The sequence below is a fragment of the Asterias rubens genome, chromosome 7, assembly GCF_902459465.1.
Source record: "Asterias rubens chromosome 7, eAstRub1.3, whole genome shotgun sequence".
In the NCBI taxonomy this organism is placed as follows: Eukaryota; Metazoa; Echinodermata; class Asteroidea; order Forcipulatida; family Asteriidae; genus Asterias; species Asterias rubens.
In genome coordinates this window covers 11,750,005-11,771,850 of record NC_047068.1, presented here as the reverse complement: position 1 = coordinate 11,771,850, position 21,846 = coordinate 11,750,005, and the positions used below count along the sequence as shown (strand labels likewise).

The following is a 21,846-nucleotide window of genomic DNA, read 5'->3' as shown; positions in this document are numbered from 1 at the left end:
GTAGTTTTATTTGTGTATGTTGCCATGTACATCAATTCAATATAGGGCATCAAAGAGGATGATTTAACAAAAATGGGGGATCAACTCACGACAATTTACATTTGAATAAATATATCATTATACATTGTTTCTGTGTGGAAGGAATACTTATTGTACTTCCTTATGTTGAGTAACAAGGTTTTGAGTTTAACACTTCACCATAATCAGGGCCCAGTTTCATGAGAGCTTCTTAAGCAGAAAATAGGGCTTCAAAAATGTTCTGCTTAGCAAAAATTAAGCAAGATAACAGTCATATATTGTACATGTGACATGTTATTTTGGCTGGTTACTTTATCCAGGTAAGCACAGTTTTGATGCTTTTTGTGCCAAGATTCTAACAGTTTGAGTGTTTACCAAATGATGATGGATTGCGTCAGATTAAGAACTGATCCCCAGGTAGTTATTTAAACCATCCCTTTAACGTAAGGGATGAGCAGCGGAATTGCCCAGGGCTCTGTCCCACATGAATCGATATTCTAGTATCTTTACTTCTGAGAGAGGATCAGAGATTCTGAATGATGACCTGGCCAAAGTTGAACCAGAACAAGAGACGAGACTATAGAGACTCCCCATGCTGGGAGCAATTAGTCATACCACTTAGGTCTCTCAAGATTAAATCAAGAGTTGTATTTTCCTTGAAATTTTTCTGTATTCAGGCGTGGAATTTTATCCTTGAACGCGAAAGCCCGTTTTCATTCTGAAAAGGGCACTTCCATTGGAAAACCTTAAAGTCAATTGGAATTTTGAAGGGGGCACCACGGACCAGGGGCAACAGAGGGCATTGGCCTGCGAGTCATTCCAGTCCTGTGTATTTTGGCCCTTCATTTTCCCCTCAAACTTAAATGAAGATTGAAATCAGCCTTGGTCTCGGAACTCAAACCATAGAGAAAGGACCTTTCTCTGTGCTCAAAGAAATCACAACAATAAGTAACCTCAAGAAATGCTTAAGATTTGATTAACCCTTCCCCTTTCAAAGACAACGTCCAGAAATTGCTACTATCGTTGAGTTGTTGACCTAATTTTGTTCTTGTAAAAATGTCTAAAAGAGAAATTTGAAACAGAAATTTGGTTTTGTTTCAGAAGCAAAGATACTATGTTAACATGGAAAACATTTGAAAATGTTTATTCAGGATATGACCTTTACTTTTACCCTTTTTGATTTGAGTGAAAATATGTCAGATCTTTGAGCAGTTTCCGGCCACTTTGGGCATTTTGGTACAAGCCATTTCAGCATGCTATGGTCTTTAAAGGGTTAAGTCAATGTTCACAATTGCCAACTATGTTACCATTCTAATAAGTTGCATTTGAGATTAATCCAAGTTTAAGAATAGCCTCTGTTATTACACACTTTATCTTTGAAGTAATTCTTCTCTTCTACCCACCCCCAATCCCCCCCCCCCTCCAAGTTTATTTTCCGGTCTAGTGTGGAGCTGTGACCTTAAACACAGTGATGCAATTGTCAGACCAAAGGGGATTGAATCATTCTTTTGATTATTTGATTTGTGTCAGTGTGTATTATCATGTATCAAATATCTAACATTCTTTGAATATTTCTCCCTTGCAGTTCAGTTTTTAAACCTCCTCTATTATTAAAAATGTTATGATGATTTTTATAACTAATACGATTATGAAATTTCATAAGAACAATAGTGCAGTTGATGTACATTTTTATGTTATGATTTGTGTGTATTATTCATTATGCATGTGGGGCTGCATTGTATGCACAGCGGGAGGCGGTTTCTATATTTTTTGTCACCGCGGGTTCAACATTTTTGACCTGGTTTCTGCATCTCTTGTCCGGATTGGCAGCTAGAGCTACGGCTACGGATGTTGCTAAGTGTGTTGCTAAGGATGTCCCATACTTCAATGTATGACGACATGGAAATCTAGCCTTAGCCGTTGCTGTAGCCGCTAATTCGAACAGGGCCTTAGCTTCATTTGAATGTCTCTCCTTGCAGTAAATACAAATAAATTGAATTCAATAGGATATATTGATTTGTTTCTATTTCTTAATTCAATCCTTCCTCCCTTTCTTTCCCTTGCCTTTGGTGATAAAGAGTTATCGAGTATGTCATGCAGTAAGTCTTCCTGTGTCCATTTTATATTTGTCAACAATTTCTATTTGATGTTTCAGATTGTTAATTAATATTTCATCTTCATCTGCATATTCATATTCCTATTCGACGCTCACTTAAACTTCATTCACAAATCCATCCATAATTAGCTCGGCACAATATACACAATGCATCTCATCGCTTAATGTGTATGAAATATTTCACTGATTTTAATATTTTTATATAAATAATCTTGTGAGATTAGATTCCAAGTGAAAATAATTCATGAGTCGAAGTGAAGGATTTTGTCTCCATAAACAGGACAAATAAATAACAGTCTATTTGTGTCCTACACAACCAAAACATTTACGCTGCCGCGTGCTCTAAGCACTTCACAACCCCAAGCGAATTTGCTCGCTGAAATTTGATGAGGTTGCGCGATAGAGGGCTAGTGTTTGTTATTTTAATGCTCTAGACTTAAAGCAGGAGTTTGCGAACTTCTTGCCTATTCAGTCAATCCAATCCAAATAGAGATGTATTGTGTAGACTTAGAGTGCCACTTTAATGTCTTGAGAGTAGAGAAAGTGAACACTCGGGATATCATCCTTATCCAAGTGACCGACTTTTCCGTGGAGATGATGAAGCCTGGAATAAAAGCATGATTAAAATGACTCTCCGTTGACCCATAGAGTTTGTATTCTGTAACCCATCCTTCTGGAACGAACTCAAAACAAGCGACTGTCTTGACTGATTGGGAGCAGTTTTCAATATATCCCTACAAGCTGTGGGGACCATAGATGAAAAAAAAAAAACATCCTAAATATTTGGTACAAAAATTGTGCCTTATTGTTCGATTTGCTTCAAATTTGTCCATGTTAGTTGAAGAAAACAGTCGTCTTTCATGAATGCTATCTCTGGGTCAGTGGAGGTCATTGGGCCACATACATGTAGGAACTCATTCATGTATTATGCAAATTCAATCATGACTAATTTACATACATGTACTGACATCTTAAAGGGCTGGTACAACATTGCCTTATTTCTCTGCGAGTAAGCAGTATACATGTAAATCTCACTTTATGTTGAGTTTCCAGTGAGCTTTACTGAGTAATGTTTCCTCATGATACTCAACTATATTCAAGAAACTAAAAAAGTTCAAATTTTAATGCTCTATCCAATACAGTTTTCGCAGCATCAAATCATAGATATTTATGAGATCTATTTATTGAGCACTGATGGATTATTCTGATTAGATGTTGTACAATCTCTTTCATCATCACTCTCACACATTAAGAAGAATCTTAAATCGATCTTAACAATCTTGTTACGGTCCCAGCGAGGGCCCCAGTACGATGCACGTATATTTGTTAGATGATTTTATTGCAACATTAGATGAGGAGCATTTTAAGCATGTTAAGTTCAAGCCACTCTGCGTGTAATGTTTCATCCGTAGCATGCCTCAGCTTTTCTATCTTCAGCTTCGTAAAAGCAAATCTTTAAGATGCAAACTCTCTACGCTACTCTTTTTCATCTCTCTGCTTCTATTAATAGGCCTCTAGCTTTGGGCAGCCATCTTTGTTTTCCTTCTCATTAGGTCAATATGACCAAAATGAGGCTGAAGGTGACTAGTCTGGCCCCTGTCAGTCAAAGCATGATAATAAGCTTTGTACACAATGGAAACCAGACAAAGATGGCTGCTTGAGTGCAAGATCTATGTTGAGATGACTTTTGTAATGCTTGTTCAAATCTGGAATAGGTACAAAATCTCATCATATGCACAATAGTCTTTAGTTAGCCAGTTTTGGTTTTGTAAAATTACTGATTTGCAAATTGAAAATTGGAAAGTAAACCATTAAAATCATCTCACTAGATTAGCCAATTATTTAGTTATTAAAACACTTTATTCAAGTTAGTCACTGTTTTGCAGATAATATTATTTACTGATAACTTAGTCATATCTTCTTTGCATTTTCACTTTTCAAAATAATAAAAGTTTTCAAGATAAAACCATTATTCTACGATTTCAGCTCTGAAAGGAACAGGGTTTTTTTTTATTGAGGGGAATATTTAGCTTTCTACTCTTACCACTTGTATTCCATTTGTTATTCCAAAAGTTGAAACTCGTTTAGCAGTATAAATGAACAAGATTCTTGTTAGATTCAGAACCACTTGTTTTTTAAGTGGAGTTTTAATTGGTTAAATTTACCCCCAAGACAAGTATTTTGAAGATAATTAACAAGAAAACAGTTATTAAAAAGGGGAAAATATTTTTTGTTTAATTAGTAATAAAATAAATACACAAATAAAAAAATAAAAATTGTAATAAGAAAAAATAAACAAGACTTTTATGTGAACATTTGGGTGTTAGATATCCAAATAGACTATTTTTCAGCTGTGAGTTCAGAAAACATCCAACGCTCATGGTGATAAAAATAACCCCATAATAAATATTAATTTCCTGCCGTATTACTTGAGCCATACAATCATATTCAGTTTCCTGGGGTTCGTCAATTTAGTGAATCTGTGGCTTACAGCACCTGGCATCTTTAGGTGCCTCTGGAAACACTCAATAAGAAAAGATCAAACTCGACATGAAGTCTGCATCTCTGAGATCGTCATCATGGCCTTGAGTTTTCTCCCCCTCTCTTCTTTTTATTTTTTATATATTATCAACCATTCTAGTTAATCAATATGCAGACATGGTTTTAAAGTTGCAGGGGGAAAAAAAAAAATCTTCCGAGATGGATAAATTTATCAATAGATTTGAAAGAGTCAAATTTCATTTTGGAAAAGGTTTCCATGACGACTGGATTACAATTGTAAGTGATCGTCTGTCGCTGACATGGAGAATTGATGTGGGGGGCTTAATTTTGTTATAATTCATGCACATTGTAAATGTGTTTTTTACATCGAGTCGGGACATGCTGTGACGCATTATGGATATGAATTTGTGTATGGGGGTATATACTAAATAATTAGACAGTTGAAGGATTGAAAAATACATTGTATAATGTGTCAAAATCTATGTACAGTGTAAACGGAAATTCACAAATCAAATAAAGGGGCAACTGTAAAATATTCAAAGTTTTTCATTTGAAACACTACTTTTAAATTGCTCTTTTATTATTGAACTATTGCAGTGGACCAATGCCACCAATCGAAAAACCCACTTGAACATGATTTTGTTTTATTCCAGCAGCAAAATAAAACACAAACTCAGCTTATTAGAAAAGTATTTGTTTTGGCAGACAATTTGTAACAAAATGAAAGTGTAAGCTTAATTGTTGCTGTATTGACGCTGTAATGTAATCACATTTCTAATATGTTGTGTGCACCATGCTGCATCTTCACACTGCCTCACCATCATTTCACTGAGCACTCTTTAAGTCTCACTGTTTGATGCATTTTGACTGACTTCCACTCTCGTCATGAACTCATGTTTACAGTCATTCTCACTTCAATAATTTAAACTGGCCATTTTGCTCATTTTTAAAACTGGAATAAAATCAAACACATTAGAGAATTTTTTTTGTTAAAATACGATCTAAACGCATGATTTCCTTTTTGAGGAAAGATGAAGCGATAGTGATACACCAAACCAATTAAAATAACATTTTTAGTTTTTTTTTAAGTTTTGTTATAAAGTTTTATGCTGCTCATATTCCGAACTTCTATTTCAACCGTTTATATCAAAAGAAAAGTCATCTTTTGATCTTTAAAAAAAAAAAAAATCGAAAAAATGGCTGAGAGAAATTCCTCAATTTGAACAGAATCTTATACAGCAAACAATTTTTTTTTATATTGATGGTTCCTGACTGAAGTTATGTGAACATCATAATAGTTTTGTAGCTATGAAACAAATTACATACTTGATTATTACAAGCCATTCCAGACTTTGTTTCTCACATCTTAACGTATTCACGATTAAGAATGAGACTTTCTGTTTTTAAAATAATGAGAGTTTGATATTTCATTACGTTGGTTAGACTCTGATGGTATCTAAAAGTGAGCAAATTGGCCATGTTATCATTTTTTAAGATACTTGTTTGTCAACAAAATGGACACAGAAAGACCCATCTCTTTAAAGGTACATGAAGTCCTCGGTTCGTTGGCTCTTTATTAATCTCCCTTTTTTTATCCCTTCTTACCCTTTTCATCCACATTGTTTACCCCCGTATTTTCTGGCTCCATTCATTTGTTTTTCTACGTTTGTTCCTTAACCACCAAATACGTGGTTCGTTAATTCAAGCCCTATTGAAGAATTTCAAATCTCGGTAAAGCCAGTGAGAAGAACATCACTCTAAGTAGTGAGTTTTTACAGACAAAAACAAAATAAGATAAATTAAAAATCTCAAAATCCTTACAATGTCCCCCAAAATAAGAGACGTTTTGGGAGATTGTGGGACTTCAGGGAATACCAAACAAGAGACGGTCATTCTTGTTCATGCATTGTCTGTGAGTCATGTTTAGTTAATATATTATTATTTTCCTGGAATTTTTGCACTATCTTTGGTTGCTAATCGGACATCAATTTTTACTTTCTGAGGTTCAGAGTTCATTTCAAAATGAGGCTTTTCCCTTAAACATGCTACACAACTTAGAAAGACCTTTTTCTCACTGGCGCTTTTATTCACTTCAAATTAAACATCATCAACTGCAATTAACCCATTTTTTGTTTCATTTTCCTGGGATGGAACCAAAATATTTGATTGTTTTGGTTGTCGTTGGTGATCATGTATTTTAGAATAATTGAAAACTGCATTTTTTTCTCTCACAGAGCTTCGTCTAGTTCCCAAGCACTCCTGGGTACCCACCATGCATCTGGGATGTCTGACTATTTTATATTTCATGTTTCAACCTTTAAACTAAACCTTAAGACATGAAACCTCAAGATTATTTGTTTGAGATATTGAGGTTGTGTTTGGATTTTCTAAGCTGTGGTGGTTAAAGGAAAACTTACCGAGAGCACCTCATGAAGAAGTAAACTCAGACCTTCAGAGATTTTGTTATTTGCCGTTTTGTGCCTTGTCATTTTGTTTAACCTTAAACAGTGAATGGAATGAACAATGTCTGTTTTTGCTGAAGTTGTTTGTCATTTATATGTGTATAATTGTAGGATGCTTAATGCAAACATTAATGTAAAAATTTGATAAAGTGGAAATGTTGTTGTTTCTCCTCCTCATAAGACAAAGTACAACTCAAGTCAGTTGTCTAAAGTTTTAAGTCTCGCTAAATTGGTCAGAGTGAATATATGCCCAAAGGTTGTTTCTTAGTAATTTAAATCTATTGAATTTAAGATCCACCCTCCCTCTGAGAGGTATGAGTAATTTATCATTTTCGGAAGCTGTTTTTATGACAGGAAAATCTTGAGATGTCCTTTTAAGATGTCATCTTCCCTGACTGGATATGTCTGCTAAAATTTGTGGAAGATAGGGATTAGTTTTCTCCAATATATATGTGTGTTATACACCACGCCCCTTTCACCCTATCTTGTAACCCATGTAGTTACAGCGAATCTTTCCCTGTCTCTTTCAAAATACACTGCAGCTCCACCCCCACCCCCCAAATTTTTTTTAAAAATACATACAAAAATGGTTGTTTCAAAAAGTCATTTAAATATGGCATTAAAATTGACCAGTCGACAGTTGGCGTCTTAAAATGCTCACAAGCGAGAATGAAAATATTTGTAACCCTTGTGAAAGAAATGCCTTTCAGGTCTGTGTAATATAAGCATTCAGATTGATTGGAGTTCAAATTTAAACATGTCTTATGTTTCCAAACTATCATGTAAGCAAAATCCATGGTCAGCAAATGGCAAATGGAAATTATTGTTCTGTTCACGTTATTTCTGACTCTGACATGTTATAATTGTTTGCAGGGCGCTGGAGTATTCTCTACAGATAGAAAACATGAATCTCACTGCTATACGAACGATACGAGTCCTCAGACCATTGAGGGCTATAAATAGAATACCTAGTAAGTATTGAATGATTATTGATTGATTGATTGATTGATTGATTGTAGATTGATTGATTGATAGGTTATTTATAGATTGTTGAAGGCGGTAGCCCTTTTTTTTTAGATATTGCCGATAATCCAGAGCGGTTATGTCCACACAGGAAGAATAATCCATAAAATGTAATACACAATCTGAGAAACGCTTCTGACAGGAAAGTTTCTTAGATTCAAGTTTTGGCTGTAAAAACTGATATATTTCTCCATAACGACTTTACTTTTTTTATTACTTTTATCATGCTTTATAGTATCGTATTTATAGTATTTAAGTTTGGAAAGACAATAACTTTCAAGTTGAACTGTTTACCTAAGTTTGTAAAGAATCTACACTCAACTGTAGATTATGTTACGAATCTACACTTAAGTGTAGATTCGTAGTTAAGTGTAGATTCGTAAAAATAATCTACACTTTCAACAATAGACTGACATCACCAAAATAGTTTAAAAGGAGATATTTCAAGACGCAGTTGTTGATTGCAGTCTGTGCAATTTACTACATAGATATTAACCTGTGTAAAATGGTAAAATGTGCGTCAAGCGATCACGTTTTTTTTCTAAATGCAGTCATGAATGACCTTGCAACTTGGGAAAGAGGTGGATGGAACCTTGCATTGTGTTGATGCAGTGCTCATAACCTCAACCCCAGGTGATGGCTACACCTGTCTGACTGTGGGTTGTTAGCGATACAGGAGTTAATATTAGGATAGCTTTGAGACGAGTCAATGGAGTAAAAATATAAAGAGCAATGAGGATTGCATTCTTTAAACGCAACTTTTCCTTGGATCAGCTAGATTCCTCTTTTTCATATTCTCATTTGTGCCATTCAAACTTAAAAAAACACTGTACAAAACGGTTGGTATTTTGTAAGTTCCTCTTTTTTGTGTGAAGTTACAGTTGCACGCATGCCTGCTTTTAAAATGTCCGTACTTTTTGTAGAATAACTACTTAGATCTTTTTCTTTTTTGAACTTCCTGTTTGAGCCAAAAGGAAAGGTCACATAGGGTCATGGATAAAATGAGAATTTCACAATGGTTAATTGTTGGTACTTTGATTCCTGACGATGCCTCTGTGATGTAACTTGTCTGTTGACTATGTTAAAACATCAGTTTTATTTGGATGTATCATTGACTAAAAGCAGAATTTCAACCATTGACCTCAGAATAACGTGCTGGTGCTCCACCAACTGCGATATTTAGCCCGAAAGTTTGCAGTCTCCCTGTTTTGTCAATATCTTTGTTCAGGGGTAAAAGTTACAACCATTAAAGACAGTGGACACTATTGGTAATTGTCAAAGACTAGCCTTCACAGTTGAAGTATCTCAACATATGCATAAAATAACAAACCTGTGAAAATTTGAGCTCAATCGGTCATCGAACTTGCGAGATAATAATGAAAGAAAGAAAACCACCCCTGTGCGTTGAGATGGTTGATTTCGAGACCTCAAGTTCTAAATATGAGGTCTCGAAATCAAATTCGTGGAAAATTACTTCTTTCTCGAAAACTATGGCACGATGGGAGCCGCTTCTCGCAATGTGTTATACCATCAACCTCTCCCCGTTATTCGACACCAAGTAAGGTTTTATGCTTATTTTGTGTAATTACCAATAGTGTCCACTGCCTTTAAACAAGTGTTGTTGATGTATAGGGACCCAACAATTTAAAGTAGGTACTTAAAAAAGTTGCATTTTTATGGTGTTTCTTTGAATGTTAAACATTTTTCAACTCCAGTTGGATCGTATAACCATCTTACTTAACTGGACATTTTCTGCATACAGAAGCAAACAGTCGCCTCCAGTTAATTCCTCTCATAATGTCAACCAGCTGTGATTTAATACACCCAATAGAATTGATAACTACCCTCCCCTGTGTTAAGCTTTCACCCAATTAAAATACTCACATTGTTTAAGCTACATGTAAATCATTAAGGGGTAGCATTAATGATACAAACTTTGGGTGGTTTAATTGCTTAGGACGGACATTCATGTATTAAAAAGGAGATTTTCCGTGGGCTGACGACACAGTTTAAGAATGTTTGATGTCGTGGGGGGGGGGGGGTTGCCATGATTGCCAAAGGATCATCGGTGGTCTGGTTTGATTGCGATGTTTTAGGAAATACTACATAAACACGCCTTGAACTTCACTTTGAAGGGGCGCAGCAATTTCCCTCTAGAAAGGGGCACTCTCCCCCCATGAAAAAAATGTCAATTTGTATTGGAGCTTTGCAAAGGGCACCACAGCAAAAGCACTGGGCGCCTTAACACTTGAAAGGAGCACGGGAGCAAAAGCACAGGGCACCGTGGCAGCTGCTGTGGTAGTCTTTAGAGGGCGCTGTGACTTGTGTTATTTTCCCCATGGACATCCAGATCCAGGAAACAAAATTACAAAATTCAGTGCTCAGAATTGAAAGATCAGACTCATTGTCAACATTTTTTTTCCACAAAGATATTAGCAATGTAGTAGCCTACTGTTTTCAATTGATGAATTCAAGATCAAGTTTATAACTGGCCCAACAATGCAATTTACTGGCCTTAGGTCTGCAGTCCAGTGGTCCTTTCCAGCCCTGGCATACTTGTAAAAGGTTGAATAATAATGAGTCAAGGTCTTGAAGATAAAGGCTTTCTAAAAATACCACTTTCATATTTTAATTTTGCTCTTTGTTGAATTTCTTTGAGGCCAATGTGACTGCAGTCATAATTGCCTAGACCATGGCCTCACTTCCCCTCCTTGAAGTGATATTTTAAAATAGAATTTTCAGAAAAAGAGTAGGCCTAAATAGAAAGTTAAATTTGTTAGCAAAAAAAAACCATAGACAAAGATAAAATGAATGTCACCTGTGAAATGTTCTGTTGAATTTTCTTTTTGCGAAAAAAGCAACAAAATGTCACTGTATGTTCATAAAGAGCGTCAAATCCTACATAAAGATGCTATGTCAGATTTTTGGCCGGTTTGACCCAAAAATTCAATAGTTATTTTGATGGGGGTCGAGAAAGTTACAAGCTTTCATTTGAGCCATTGCTTGAAAAAGTCCGCCAATTATTAATAGCAGTGAAATAAAGTGCTCAAAATTCCGATCCCGACAATATATCACGTGACCAATTCTTATGTGTTTTATAAGAAACGTTTTAAATTTTTGTTATGGTTCCTAACCATTAAAAGTAAAAGTTAAAACTTTTTTTCGTTAGAGCGGCTGATACTCTTTGAAATACCATTCGCTCAAAAATCTGACATAGCATCTTTGAGGGCAGCATGCCAATGGACACCATGGAACTTTCAAAAAGTTACCTGCAGTTGATCTTTGGAGATTCAAACTTTTCTGCAAACTTTTATGGGTTTCTAATTAATGGGGGAACTTCAGATTAAAGGCACTGGACACGTTTGGTAATTACTCAAAATATATATTAGCATTAAAACCTTACTTGGTAATGAGCAGCGGAGAGCTGTTGATAGTATAAAACATGTGAGAAACGACTTGCTCTGAACTAACATAGTTATTGAGAAAGAGGTTATTTCTCACTAAAATAATAGTAGACTTATGGCCAGAAGCCTGTTATTCCCATCTGAAAGCACACTATTTGGTACAACAAGGGTGTTTTTTCTTTCATAATTTTCTTGCGACTTCAATGACCAATCGAGTCTAAATTTTCACAGGTTTGCTATTTTATGCATACATGTTGATATACACCAAGTAAGAAGACTGGTCTTTGACAATTACCAAACGTGTTCTTCACATGTTGCTTACTACCATTTCTAACTTGATATTAAGTAGGCTTTCAGAAAATGAAGTTAGTTTATACGATGCAATAAATGAAAATTAAAAATGTACCAAGTTAGTTTCACTTGGCAATCTACCGGGCAATCTCTGTGGTCTAGTTGGTATGATACCGCTTGAAGATTGCTAAGGTCGTGGGTTTGAATCTCACACGAGTAATGTGCCTGTGATTTTGTTTTACTGGAGAAGAACTCAGTATACGGACATTGGTGTATATGGATTAAACCAAAATTAATATTGAAATAAATAAATAAAAAGTTAAATAAATGAACACTTTCTTGTTTTGTTGTCTTGCGTAGGTCTACGCATCTTAGTCATGCTTCTTCTAGACACTCTACCAATGCTGGGTAATGTACTCATGCTTTGTTTCTTTGTCTTCTTCATCTTTGGAATCATCGGGGTACAACTGTGGAAAGGTCTTCTACGAAACAGATGTTTCTTAGACCTTCCTGAAAATGTGTCGGTCGGAGCAGGGTAAGAAAAAAAAAGTGGTTTTCTCACGATTTGTTTTTAAGTTTTGTTTTTATATCAGGATTTACAAGTGTTTCAAAATCAACTTTGATGTTACTCCTCTGTTTAGTTTTCTTCTTTTTTTTGACAATCAGTTCTTCTGTTTTGTGAAAAAATGGCCTGACGTTTGGACCCCAGCTATCGGTATCATATAGCCAGGTTCATACTTCCTGTGAATGCGAATGCGATGTGAATTTGACGTGAATTTGACGTCATAACCTCCCCTTCACAGCGATATTCCCAAGTGAGTTGAGCAGAGTTGAACTGCAGCGAAATATTCTTTGCGAATTTGTGACGTCAACATTCGCTTTGCCTTCGCATTCGCAGGAAGTATGAACCAGGCTTCATGCGGTAATTTTTTCCTCTCTAATTATCTCATGGTATAATACATGAATTCCCAAAATGGTACAACTGAGATTTATGGTGGGGACGGAGTCAGCTAAATTGGGTCAATTCATTGTTTACATTTTTTTTCTGGATTTGGATTATTACTGGAAAATCGATTTAAATCAAGGTTTGTGAAATTGAGAGGTATTTGCTCAGAAGAAGCCATACAGTGCAAATAAAACTATGAAAAATAAAACAATATTAAAAACGTGCAAACCACAACAGGGCAAACAGTGTCTAGACTACTTGCTAAAAAGCAAATAAACAGAAGCAAATTTTTCACCCATCATCCTTGGTGTCCGTTTTTTCTAGATATGATGTCAAGGAATTCTACACATTGGCAGACCTATATGAGGACCATGTCTGCAGCTTACCGGGTGACGCTGGAGATCTTCACTGTAACTCAGACTTCAAAGATATGTTTAGGATAGGGGAGCAACAATGCAATGCATCGGCCGTTTCATTTATGAACAATTCCTACGATAGCAACTCGCCTGACTGTGTCAATTGGAACCAGTACTACACAGTGTGTCAAATAAGCGAGAAAAATCCATTTCTGGGGGCCATCTCTTTTGATAATATACTTTACGCTTGGGTTGCGATATTCCAGGTGGGTGCATATTTACTGAACTTTTACATTTCAAATAAAAATTTATTCGCTCTTAAAGGGACACAGTGCTTTGGATCGGGCGAGTTGGTCTATAAAAAGCGTTTGAAACTGTTATTTTGAAATGCATATGTTCAGAAAGACATTTTTAAAGTAGAACACAATGATCCTCACAAATATGCCTTGAAAATGCAAGGTTTTCCTTATACTTTGTGAACTGACATGGCTCCACAAAATGGCAAGCTGTGTAATTTTTAAACATCCTTCTTACCATATGCATTTCATAACAAATGTTTTTTAATTGCTTTTCAAAGACCAACTCGACTGATCCAAGGCATTGTGTCCCTTCAATTAGAATTTTCCTTCAACAGTGATCTAAAGGGAAGGTACAATCACTGTTGTGTTTATTCAAGATCGGATTTCGGAACAAAACTTGCTTAGCATTGAAATGTTTTGTGAAACCAGCCAAAGTGCTATGTTATGTAGACACCATTTGTGACTGGTTCACATAAGTTTTGCTTAGCAAACCAAACACTTTTCTTAGCAGAATATGGTTACCATCCACAAATGACATGTGGCGGGTATTCTATGTGAAGAGAATGTTAATTTTCCATAACAAATAATGATTCATTTTAATGACTCATTCTTTGAGGGTTTTTTCACATAAACTTTTTGACAACATTGGAATGGAAAAAAAATTCAACAAAATTTAAGAGGAAATGTTGTACCTTCCCTTTCACATTGTCATAAACAGAACGCAGACGACGTTTTTCTCTGCCGTGATGTTGTAGTTGACAGCAGAAACAGTTTGACGGACTTTGACAGACTGACAAGCCAGACTCTTGGAAGAAAACTGTAACAACTTAGAAATGTCCCTTCTCTTTAGGTCTGTCTTGTGACCTGATTTTGCCGGTCTTGGTTTTGGCATTCATCTTTGGTCTTAAACTTTTGAAGTCTTCAACCTTTACTATTACAAGCATTACGCATCACATAGTACCTATGGCATCCGCAGAACAAAGCAATGGTCTGGTCTTCCTTAAGGACACAATCGTCACTACTGGGACAATACATTGTTTGGTCTTCTTTTGTTCTGAGGTCCACAATTTGTGTAAACATGTTTGTAAGTGGGCCAAATTTTCCTGGGAGTTCCTGGGGGATTTTGTCCAGTGTGAACGGGACTGCAGTGGGAGTCACAGTCCTCCCTCCTTGGTTGGATCTGATGAATAAAAGAGCTGAGCTAGTTATAACATGGAGGCTATTTCTACTTCAATGGTTGTTAATAACACCATAGGGTGATCAGGCAATCTCAGTGGTGTCCTTTCACCTCCTTGGACCCCCTGTTCGAATCCCACCTTGGGCCTTCTAGAGCCTTGTTTGTGGTTGGGTTTCACTCGCAGTCTGCGGGGGTATCCTCTTTGAGGGTTCTCCTCCCCACATCTAAAACTGAAAAAAAAATCTTGTTTCCTTTTCACCATCCTGTTCATCATAATATTGGTAATAATTGTACTGTGCTGTGCAGAATCAAATAAATAAATTAAAAGACAAGCATCTTTTGCTTGGTTCATCCAAGCTTGACCCTAAGCTGTGAGGAATAAGTGTTAATGAAACACCTTCCAAGCACTTGAACATCGTCGAGCAACAACGCCCCTAGAAACCTTGACTCCATAACGACCTTCACATCTGAGTAATCTAGCCAATCACAGACATAGCTGGTACCCTGGGGAAGAATACCAGTGAACCCATTGACTAAGAAGAAGCCAATGTTGTCCTTTGCACAATGCTGGATCTTCCTTTGGAATCAGTTACCCTCACACATTCGGGATAGTAGCACCGTGGACACAGATTGAAACTTCATTTGCTCCAATCAGCTTTTCAGTACTCTTTTCTTTCTTTTCTTTCCCTGCATCTTATTGTTCCCTCTTCCTTCATGTCTGTTTCTCCTTTCTATATTGGTGCTTAATGTATCGGGGATAAAGAATATTCATTAAGTTTTACCATACACCGTTGTGTGTAAGCATTGTATACTCAGTACTTTCCCGAGTTTGGTGAAAAAGAAAAATCACAGGCATATGATTAGATGCTATTTCTCTTTACATGCGCTTTGAGCACCTTATGAGGTAGATATTGCGCAATATAAATATTCATTATTATATGTCAACGGGCACTCTGATGGGAATCAAATGTGACTATTGTTGAGTGGTCAGATACTGTGACCACATCTGTGAAAACATCTGTGGTTTCGCGGTCCATTTAATCGAATCATTTATGACAACCTAAAAATGGATGTCGTCTATCAGATGTCTCATTTTCATTTGGTCTTGTATCATACATGGGGCAAGGAGAGTAAAGCCGGCCTCAGTTGAAATGTTCTACTACTGTTGATTTTTTCAAGCGGCGACTGTTTCAGATTGTCTTAAAATCATTGCATTTACGCTCAGGTCGTAACGAATCGCCGACTGAAAAGTTCCCGATGGTGTTAGCTCAGGCGCAGTGTGATCCTGAAAAGTCAGTCGCAGACTGTTTTTTGTTGACGCAAGGTCGACCTGAGGCAGGCTTAACAGTTCTGGAATGCAAGAAATCCTTGTTGGGATCTTGTTTTTGAAAAGAAAAACCTTTTAATGGAGCATATAACTAAGTCAAAATGAAAATAAGATGTAGTAGTTCATAAAAGGATAACAAAACTATTCAAAAGTTTACTATCATATATCCAATTTTGAGAATAATGATAGGTTGGCTCAGTGGGTTTTTTCCCCCTGGCTTTCACTTCTGTGGACCCTGGTTCGAAACCCCCCTCAGACTGGAGCCCCATTTTGGATTATCTCCTACTTCTAAAACTGAGTATTTCTTCTTGTTTCTCGGATCAGCTGATATCACCCTTTTTTTAGTCTCAGTTTTACCATTCAATATTGAAAATAACTATACAAAATCATTTTGTAATTTCCTCTTTTTTGGTGACGTTACAGTTACATGGCTGTCTCATGCACCATCCTGTTGCACTGTTGGGTGTGTATTTAAAAATATTAATATATTACACAGTCACATTTAATCACGCAATAGTCTTCAAAAGCAATAAGCCTGTCAAACTCTAAACAAAATTTGCTTGTGGCAACTTAAAGATGGTTTGTGACTTGAAATGTTGGATGCAAAAGTTCCATTCAATTTTTATTGATCTCCCTGGACCGACAGACACTGCAATTTCCCATTTAATGGAAGGGAACTTTAACACACTCATTGACAGACTGGAACAGACAAACTGATGTAGTTTTTCTTAAACTGACGTTGAAGACATGACAGGTTCTTGTTAGCATTTACAGGAAACATATGAACGGGCTATAGATATGGTCCAATTTCATGACTGTGTTTACAGCCAAATTCTAGGCTTGCGATCGCCGTTCTTTGAATTTCTACCCTCGCTGTGTAAGCAAAGAAGGACCAGTACCATGGATTTCGCACATGCATAAGCAAAAAGAAACTGCTTAACCTGTTAAAGTAAGCACAGAATTCCCTGCTTGTTAGCACCAATTTTTTGCTTGCCATGAAGTTGGGCCTTGCTGTACTTAAAATACTGCTTAATGAATTGATCCACTGAACAAGAAGCGTTGTGGACCAGAAGTATGCAATCCCATGGCAACTTGGCTGGTAACCTACTATAAAAAGCAAAAGTATTTGTGAAGCAGATTCATGTGAATATAAGCAGATCTATGAAATTGGGCCAGCGACTAAGACAAATATCAATGACATCATGTTGTGTATATTTTCTTAGAGTGTTATTAATAATCATGTTCATTTTCAATGATTTATTATTCTGCCTTTCAGCCATTTTTTTTTTCTTTGAGTACTTGTACTCCCTTGTTTAAAGAAGATCCACACTTTCCAGAATGCCGACTAGAATGTGAACCTCTTACTTGTGTTTTTAGTTCTGCTTTGTCCTCTATGCGCTCACGCACTGTTTTGGTTGCCTTCTGAAAAATACACAGTTGTTGTTGAGAAAAACATGGTTTGTTTTTCCAAACTGCCATTTAGCCTTGTCCAAATAGCTCAGGGGATATGCTCGCTAAGAAAACCAGAAAATACTACAGGGAGAGTTGACATTTTAAACATTATGCTAAGTCTGACTTATTTAAATTTGTTAAGGATAAACTTGGGCTGAAAAAATGTAGGCTTTGTCAACAAGTCGTGCCATTTTTAAGTACTTTGAGATCCAATAAGCCTTTCTGAGATTTGATGGGCAATATAGGAGTGCACTGATTGGTTTGGGTTTATGTTGAAGAAAGATTTACCCAAATGTAACAGCAATCATGATGTCTCCAGCTTGTCATTAAATGGCTGATTGCTTCGTCATGAGAATGAATGGACTGGAACGCAAGGGTCGTGGGTTCGAATCTTCACTGAGCACTCTGCATTTTTTTTTCACATGACTTGGGAGAATAAAATGAAGAAAGAGTCTCTAAATTAATATGGGGTATTTTTTTGTAAGATTTTCAAAGTTTGATCGTTTTATGCTCATTCTGATTAGCATAATGTTTGTGGTTCGAATCCGACCTGAATCACTGTGCGCTTTAATTTCTTGTGTAGAATTCCGAGCATATACATTCCTTATTGATGACAACGTTTTAAAAGGGAAAACAACCAAATTTATCTTAGACCTCAAGTTTTTGAGAAACCTTTGAAAAAAATTAATGTGGGCATATCGTTTGAGCTATCGGACAGCAGCGCTACATTAATTCAAAGTGTTTGCAACCCCAGAAAACATGAATACCAATAAAGATGTGTTTGGTACACATCTGTTTTCTTGGAGATTGACCCACCAAGACAACTTAAGAAATAACCAACTTAGCAATGCTTTACCCTATCTCAACACAGCTTCAAGAAATTGTCTTTGATTTTTAGATGTTATTTATTTCATTCTACTTCTGGAATAGTTTCTCTCTCTTTATGTTTTGTGTTTACCTCTGTCCCTCTTCTTTTTGTTCTAAATTGTGCTTTGTTCGCTTTGATGTGTTTCAAGTTTGCAGGATTTGCTAATTATCAATTTTAAAACTTATTAGTTTCAATCTGATGTCTCACTGATTATGAAACTCATACCAGATCCATTCCAGAGAAACAATCCTGTCAAATTTTGGTCAAACTTTTATTAAGAATTTGAAGACCCCTCAAATAATCATTGCTTGTATCAGTTGCTGCAATTGAAATGAGCCAAATATGAATGTGAATGGAAAAAAACAAAAACATTAACCATTACATTAGGCAATGATGTCAACAACTTTATTAAAGGAACACGTTGCCTTGGATCGGTCGAGTTGGTCTATAAAAAGCGCTTGTAACTGTTTGTTATAAAATGCATATGGTTGGAAGAGGTTTTAAAAGTAGAATACAATGATCCACACAAACATGCCTTAAAATTACACGGTTTTCCTTTTACCTCGTCGACTAACACGGTCGGCCATTTATGGGAGTCAAAAATTTGACTCCCATAAATGGCCGACCGTGTTAGTTCGCACAGTAAAAGGAAAACCACGCAATTTCGAGGCAAACTTGTGTGGATCATTGTATTCTACTTTTAAAACATCTTTCCAACCATATGCATTTTATAAAAAACGGTTACAGAAGCTTTTTATATACCAACTCGTCTGATCCAAGGCAACGTGTTCCTTTAAATAAGGAAAGTTTGACAATTCCAAATCAAATGAACTGTTGAGCTATCTTGAAGTAAACAAATATTTAAGAAGCAAAAACTGCACAAAATTTTGTAGGATTTGATTTGAGCTAATTTTGTTATTCCGATGAGTGTCCTATATATTTGCACTTGTATTCACTTGTGTAGAGAAAGCAAGCTTCTGATTGCACATAATGTAATTTGGATCTGTAAGATTTATTTCTTTTTCAAAGTGTTGTTACATATATGAGTGCATTCACTCATGTATGTTTGTTGGATTCTCATAACTAAAGTCTCTTCTTCAAGTTATAGATACTTTCTGTGACAATCTCTTCCTTTCTTCTTGTGGTTCTTAAAAAAATTATTTTTCTTGATCTGCATCTTGTAATTTGTCCTCCATCTGATTTCATCCACAAATCGTTTTCATCTCTGATTCTTTAGACAAACCATGTTATGTGAGTTTGTCTTGTTAGTTTGTTTTTTTCCACTGTCTGTTTTTGTCAGCTTCCATCATCTTTTCAACCGTCTTCCTTGGATGTTATGTTTGTTTTGTCACAATGTACGTCAAGTATCCTTTTTTATCACTTGTTTTTCCTATTTGTCAGTTTTTGTTTGTGTTTTCTTAGTTGTGCGGTTGTTCATGTTTTTTTTCTCATATTCATCATTTTGTCTCATGTTTTCTCTTCTTGATGAGAAAGTCCTTGTGTTTTTTCTAAGATGTTTGCTTTGTTCTTGGCAAATTTCTCTGTGTGTGTTTGTCTTTGCTACATGTATGTGTTTTCTTTTATATTTAATGTAGCTAATATTTTCTCAAGATTATTATTGTACGTCCATGTTTTTGTATTCTTCTTCATTCTGTGTATTTTGTATTTGTTGAGGTTGTATTTTTGTTTTTTTCTCTCTATCAAGTCGCTATCTGCTTTTCTCCTCAATCCGTGTTCAGGTTATCACATTAGAAAGCTGGGTTGAAATACAGTATTATCTCCAGGACGTACACTCCTCGTGGGTCTGGATCTATTTTATGTTGTTGATTGTTGTAAGTAGACTGACACTTCTCCCTCGAGGAATGCTACCCCATCCTGTGTTCTCTCCTACCCCTTGACAACTCATGCATGCCTTGAACTAGATTTGAAGACCTGAAGTTAGGTTGTAGTTTCAGGCCGTAGTTTGCATGAGTTTCATTTCAAGGGACATCATCAACAGCATCAATGTCGTCGGCTCAGCATCAATGCCGTTTCCGGGTGCCGTACCCGGGCGCTGTACCTGGCACTAAGACCCACATTCGTCCTGCATGTTGTGTTAGTTCATTTTTTAACCAAACATCATTGTTTTGTATTTTGTTCACATTCCTCCTTCTGGTACCACCCTCCCTCTGGATTAATATCGGCCTTCGGGTACCACCACCCTCCCTCTGGATTTATATCGGCCAGGTCATCACCTTAGAGGGATGGACGGATATCATGTATCATATCCAAGATGTGCATAGTTTTTGGAATTGGGCGTATTTTGTCGTACTCATTGTAGTAAGTATAAAGCAGACTCTCATTACAGGCTTCTCTTCTGGTCCATCTTTAAGGAGATGATTATTTCGTCTTCTTGAATCTTCCTGACTGTTTTTCTTGTCTCCCAGCTGATCACAACTCTTCCCAAAAGAGCACATTAATTTAGCATTCCTTGGTGGTCCTTGTTTTGTCACACATTTATTTATCCAGCTTTAATTGTGTCACTTTTAGGATTAACTGTGTTTTGCTGCTGTTTCAAAAAATAAATAAATAAATAAAAGCCAGATGCTTTCTAAGGAAAAGAGCAATAATTGGAGGGTAAAATTAAAATAGATGACTTGCACAAATTTGAATTAATGTCCGGTGTTTTGGTGCTGCTCAAAATGTTTTAAGTAGAATAAAAATCCAAACGTACACTGAGAAAAAGAGAAATAATTTATGGAGTCGAAATTTATCAAATTCAAATAGTACAAAATTTACCATAAACCCATCAGCAATATAGGAACAATTTAAAACAGTCTTTTACATATTGAACAGTCAATGTCCATTTTGACTGAAGGCTTTTTAGTGGGGAAACAAATATCACAAATTCAAAGAGCCTTCAGGACTGTTTTGCTATGACTAATGTACCATGGTTAGACGGTATCTATTCTGAACATTGGCAAATCAACTTTGGTAAGTCTAGTTAAGGAGCTATAACCAGCACTGAAGACATAGTTGGCTCAGTTGGTACCCTGAGACATGATAGGAAATAAATGCACAATCTCAACGACAATTGCAGGAACCATTGGGTGCACTGTAATAAAAGTCAAGTCAGAAAATTGAATCAGTACGATGCACACTGCGTACCAACCAAAAGGACCTTTGGTCAATGCAAAAAAAAAGTTAATGTCCTGACGTTTCGATCATAGCAGAGTCTTTTTCGAAGGCTAAATGACAACAAACATGAACTGTAACAAAAATCAAGTATCATTCATAAACATTTGGCTACAACCAAAACCGCTGGCTGCTGCAGCAATTTTGAAGTAAGGCCTTTTCATTATCTTGACATAGCCACTGCCAAACCCCGTACTCGAAAGTATTTGCAATCATAAAGTGTCTGCTGCCCTCTGTGACACGGTCATTCAACTCTTCAAAACAGATTTGACCCTCAAACAGATTGCCTTTTCATTAAAATACCTGCAAAACCAAAAGAGCTCCTGATACACTACATCCCTGTGTCAACAATTTCAAAATCATTTGGAAAAGTTATAAATCTGGCGAAATCATCCTCAGTATTTTGTTTACATTCTTTACTTCCGGCTTTG

General features: G+C 36.3%; 1 protein-coding gene across 11 annotated transcripts in view; it reads left to right on the top strand.

Annotated features, from left to right (window-relative positions):
- Positions 1-21,846, top strand: part of LOC117293140 (voltage-dependent T-type calcium channel subunit alpha-1H-like) — a 107,349-nt gene that overhangs the window by 4,328 nt on the left and 81,175 nt on the right. For 9 of the 11 annotated variants that reach the window (XM_033775375.1, XM_033775367.1, XM_033775373.1 and 6 more), the window contains exons 2-6: positions 2,097-2,117; positions 7,972-8,069; positions 12,177-12,351; positions 13,087-13,384; positions 20,468-20,560. In XM_033775375.1, coding sequence (XP_033631266.1) covers positions 2,097-2,117; positions 7,972-8,069; positions 12,177-12,351; positions 13,087-13,384; positions 20,468-20,560 — 685 coding nt within the window. Of the gene's footprint in view, positions 1-2,096; positions 2,118-7,971; positions 8,070-12,176; positions 12,352-13,086; positions 13,385-19,980; positions 20,074-20,467; positions 20,561-21,846 lie in introns of all 11 variants that reach the window. The other 2 variants (XM_033775365.1, XM_033775368.1) reach the window with 2 other exon arrangements.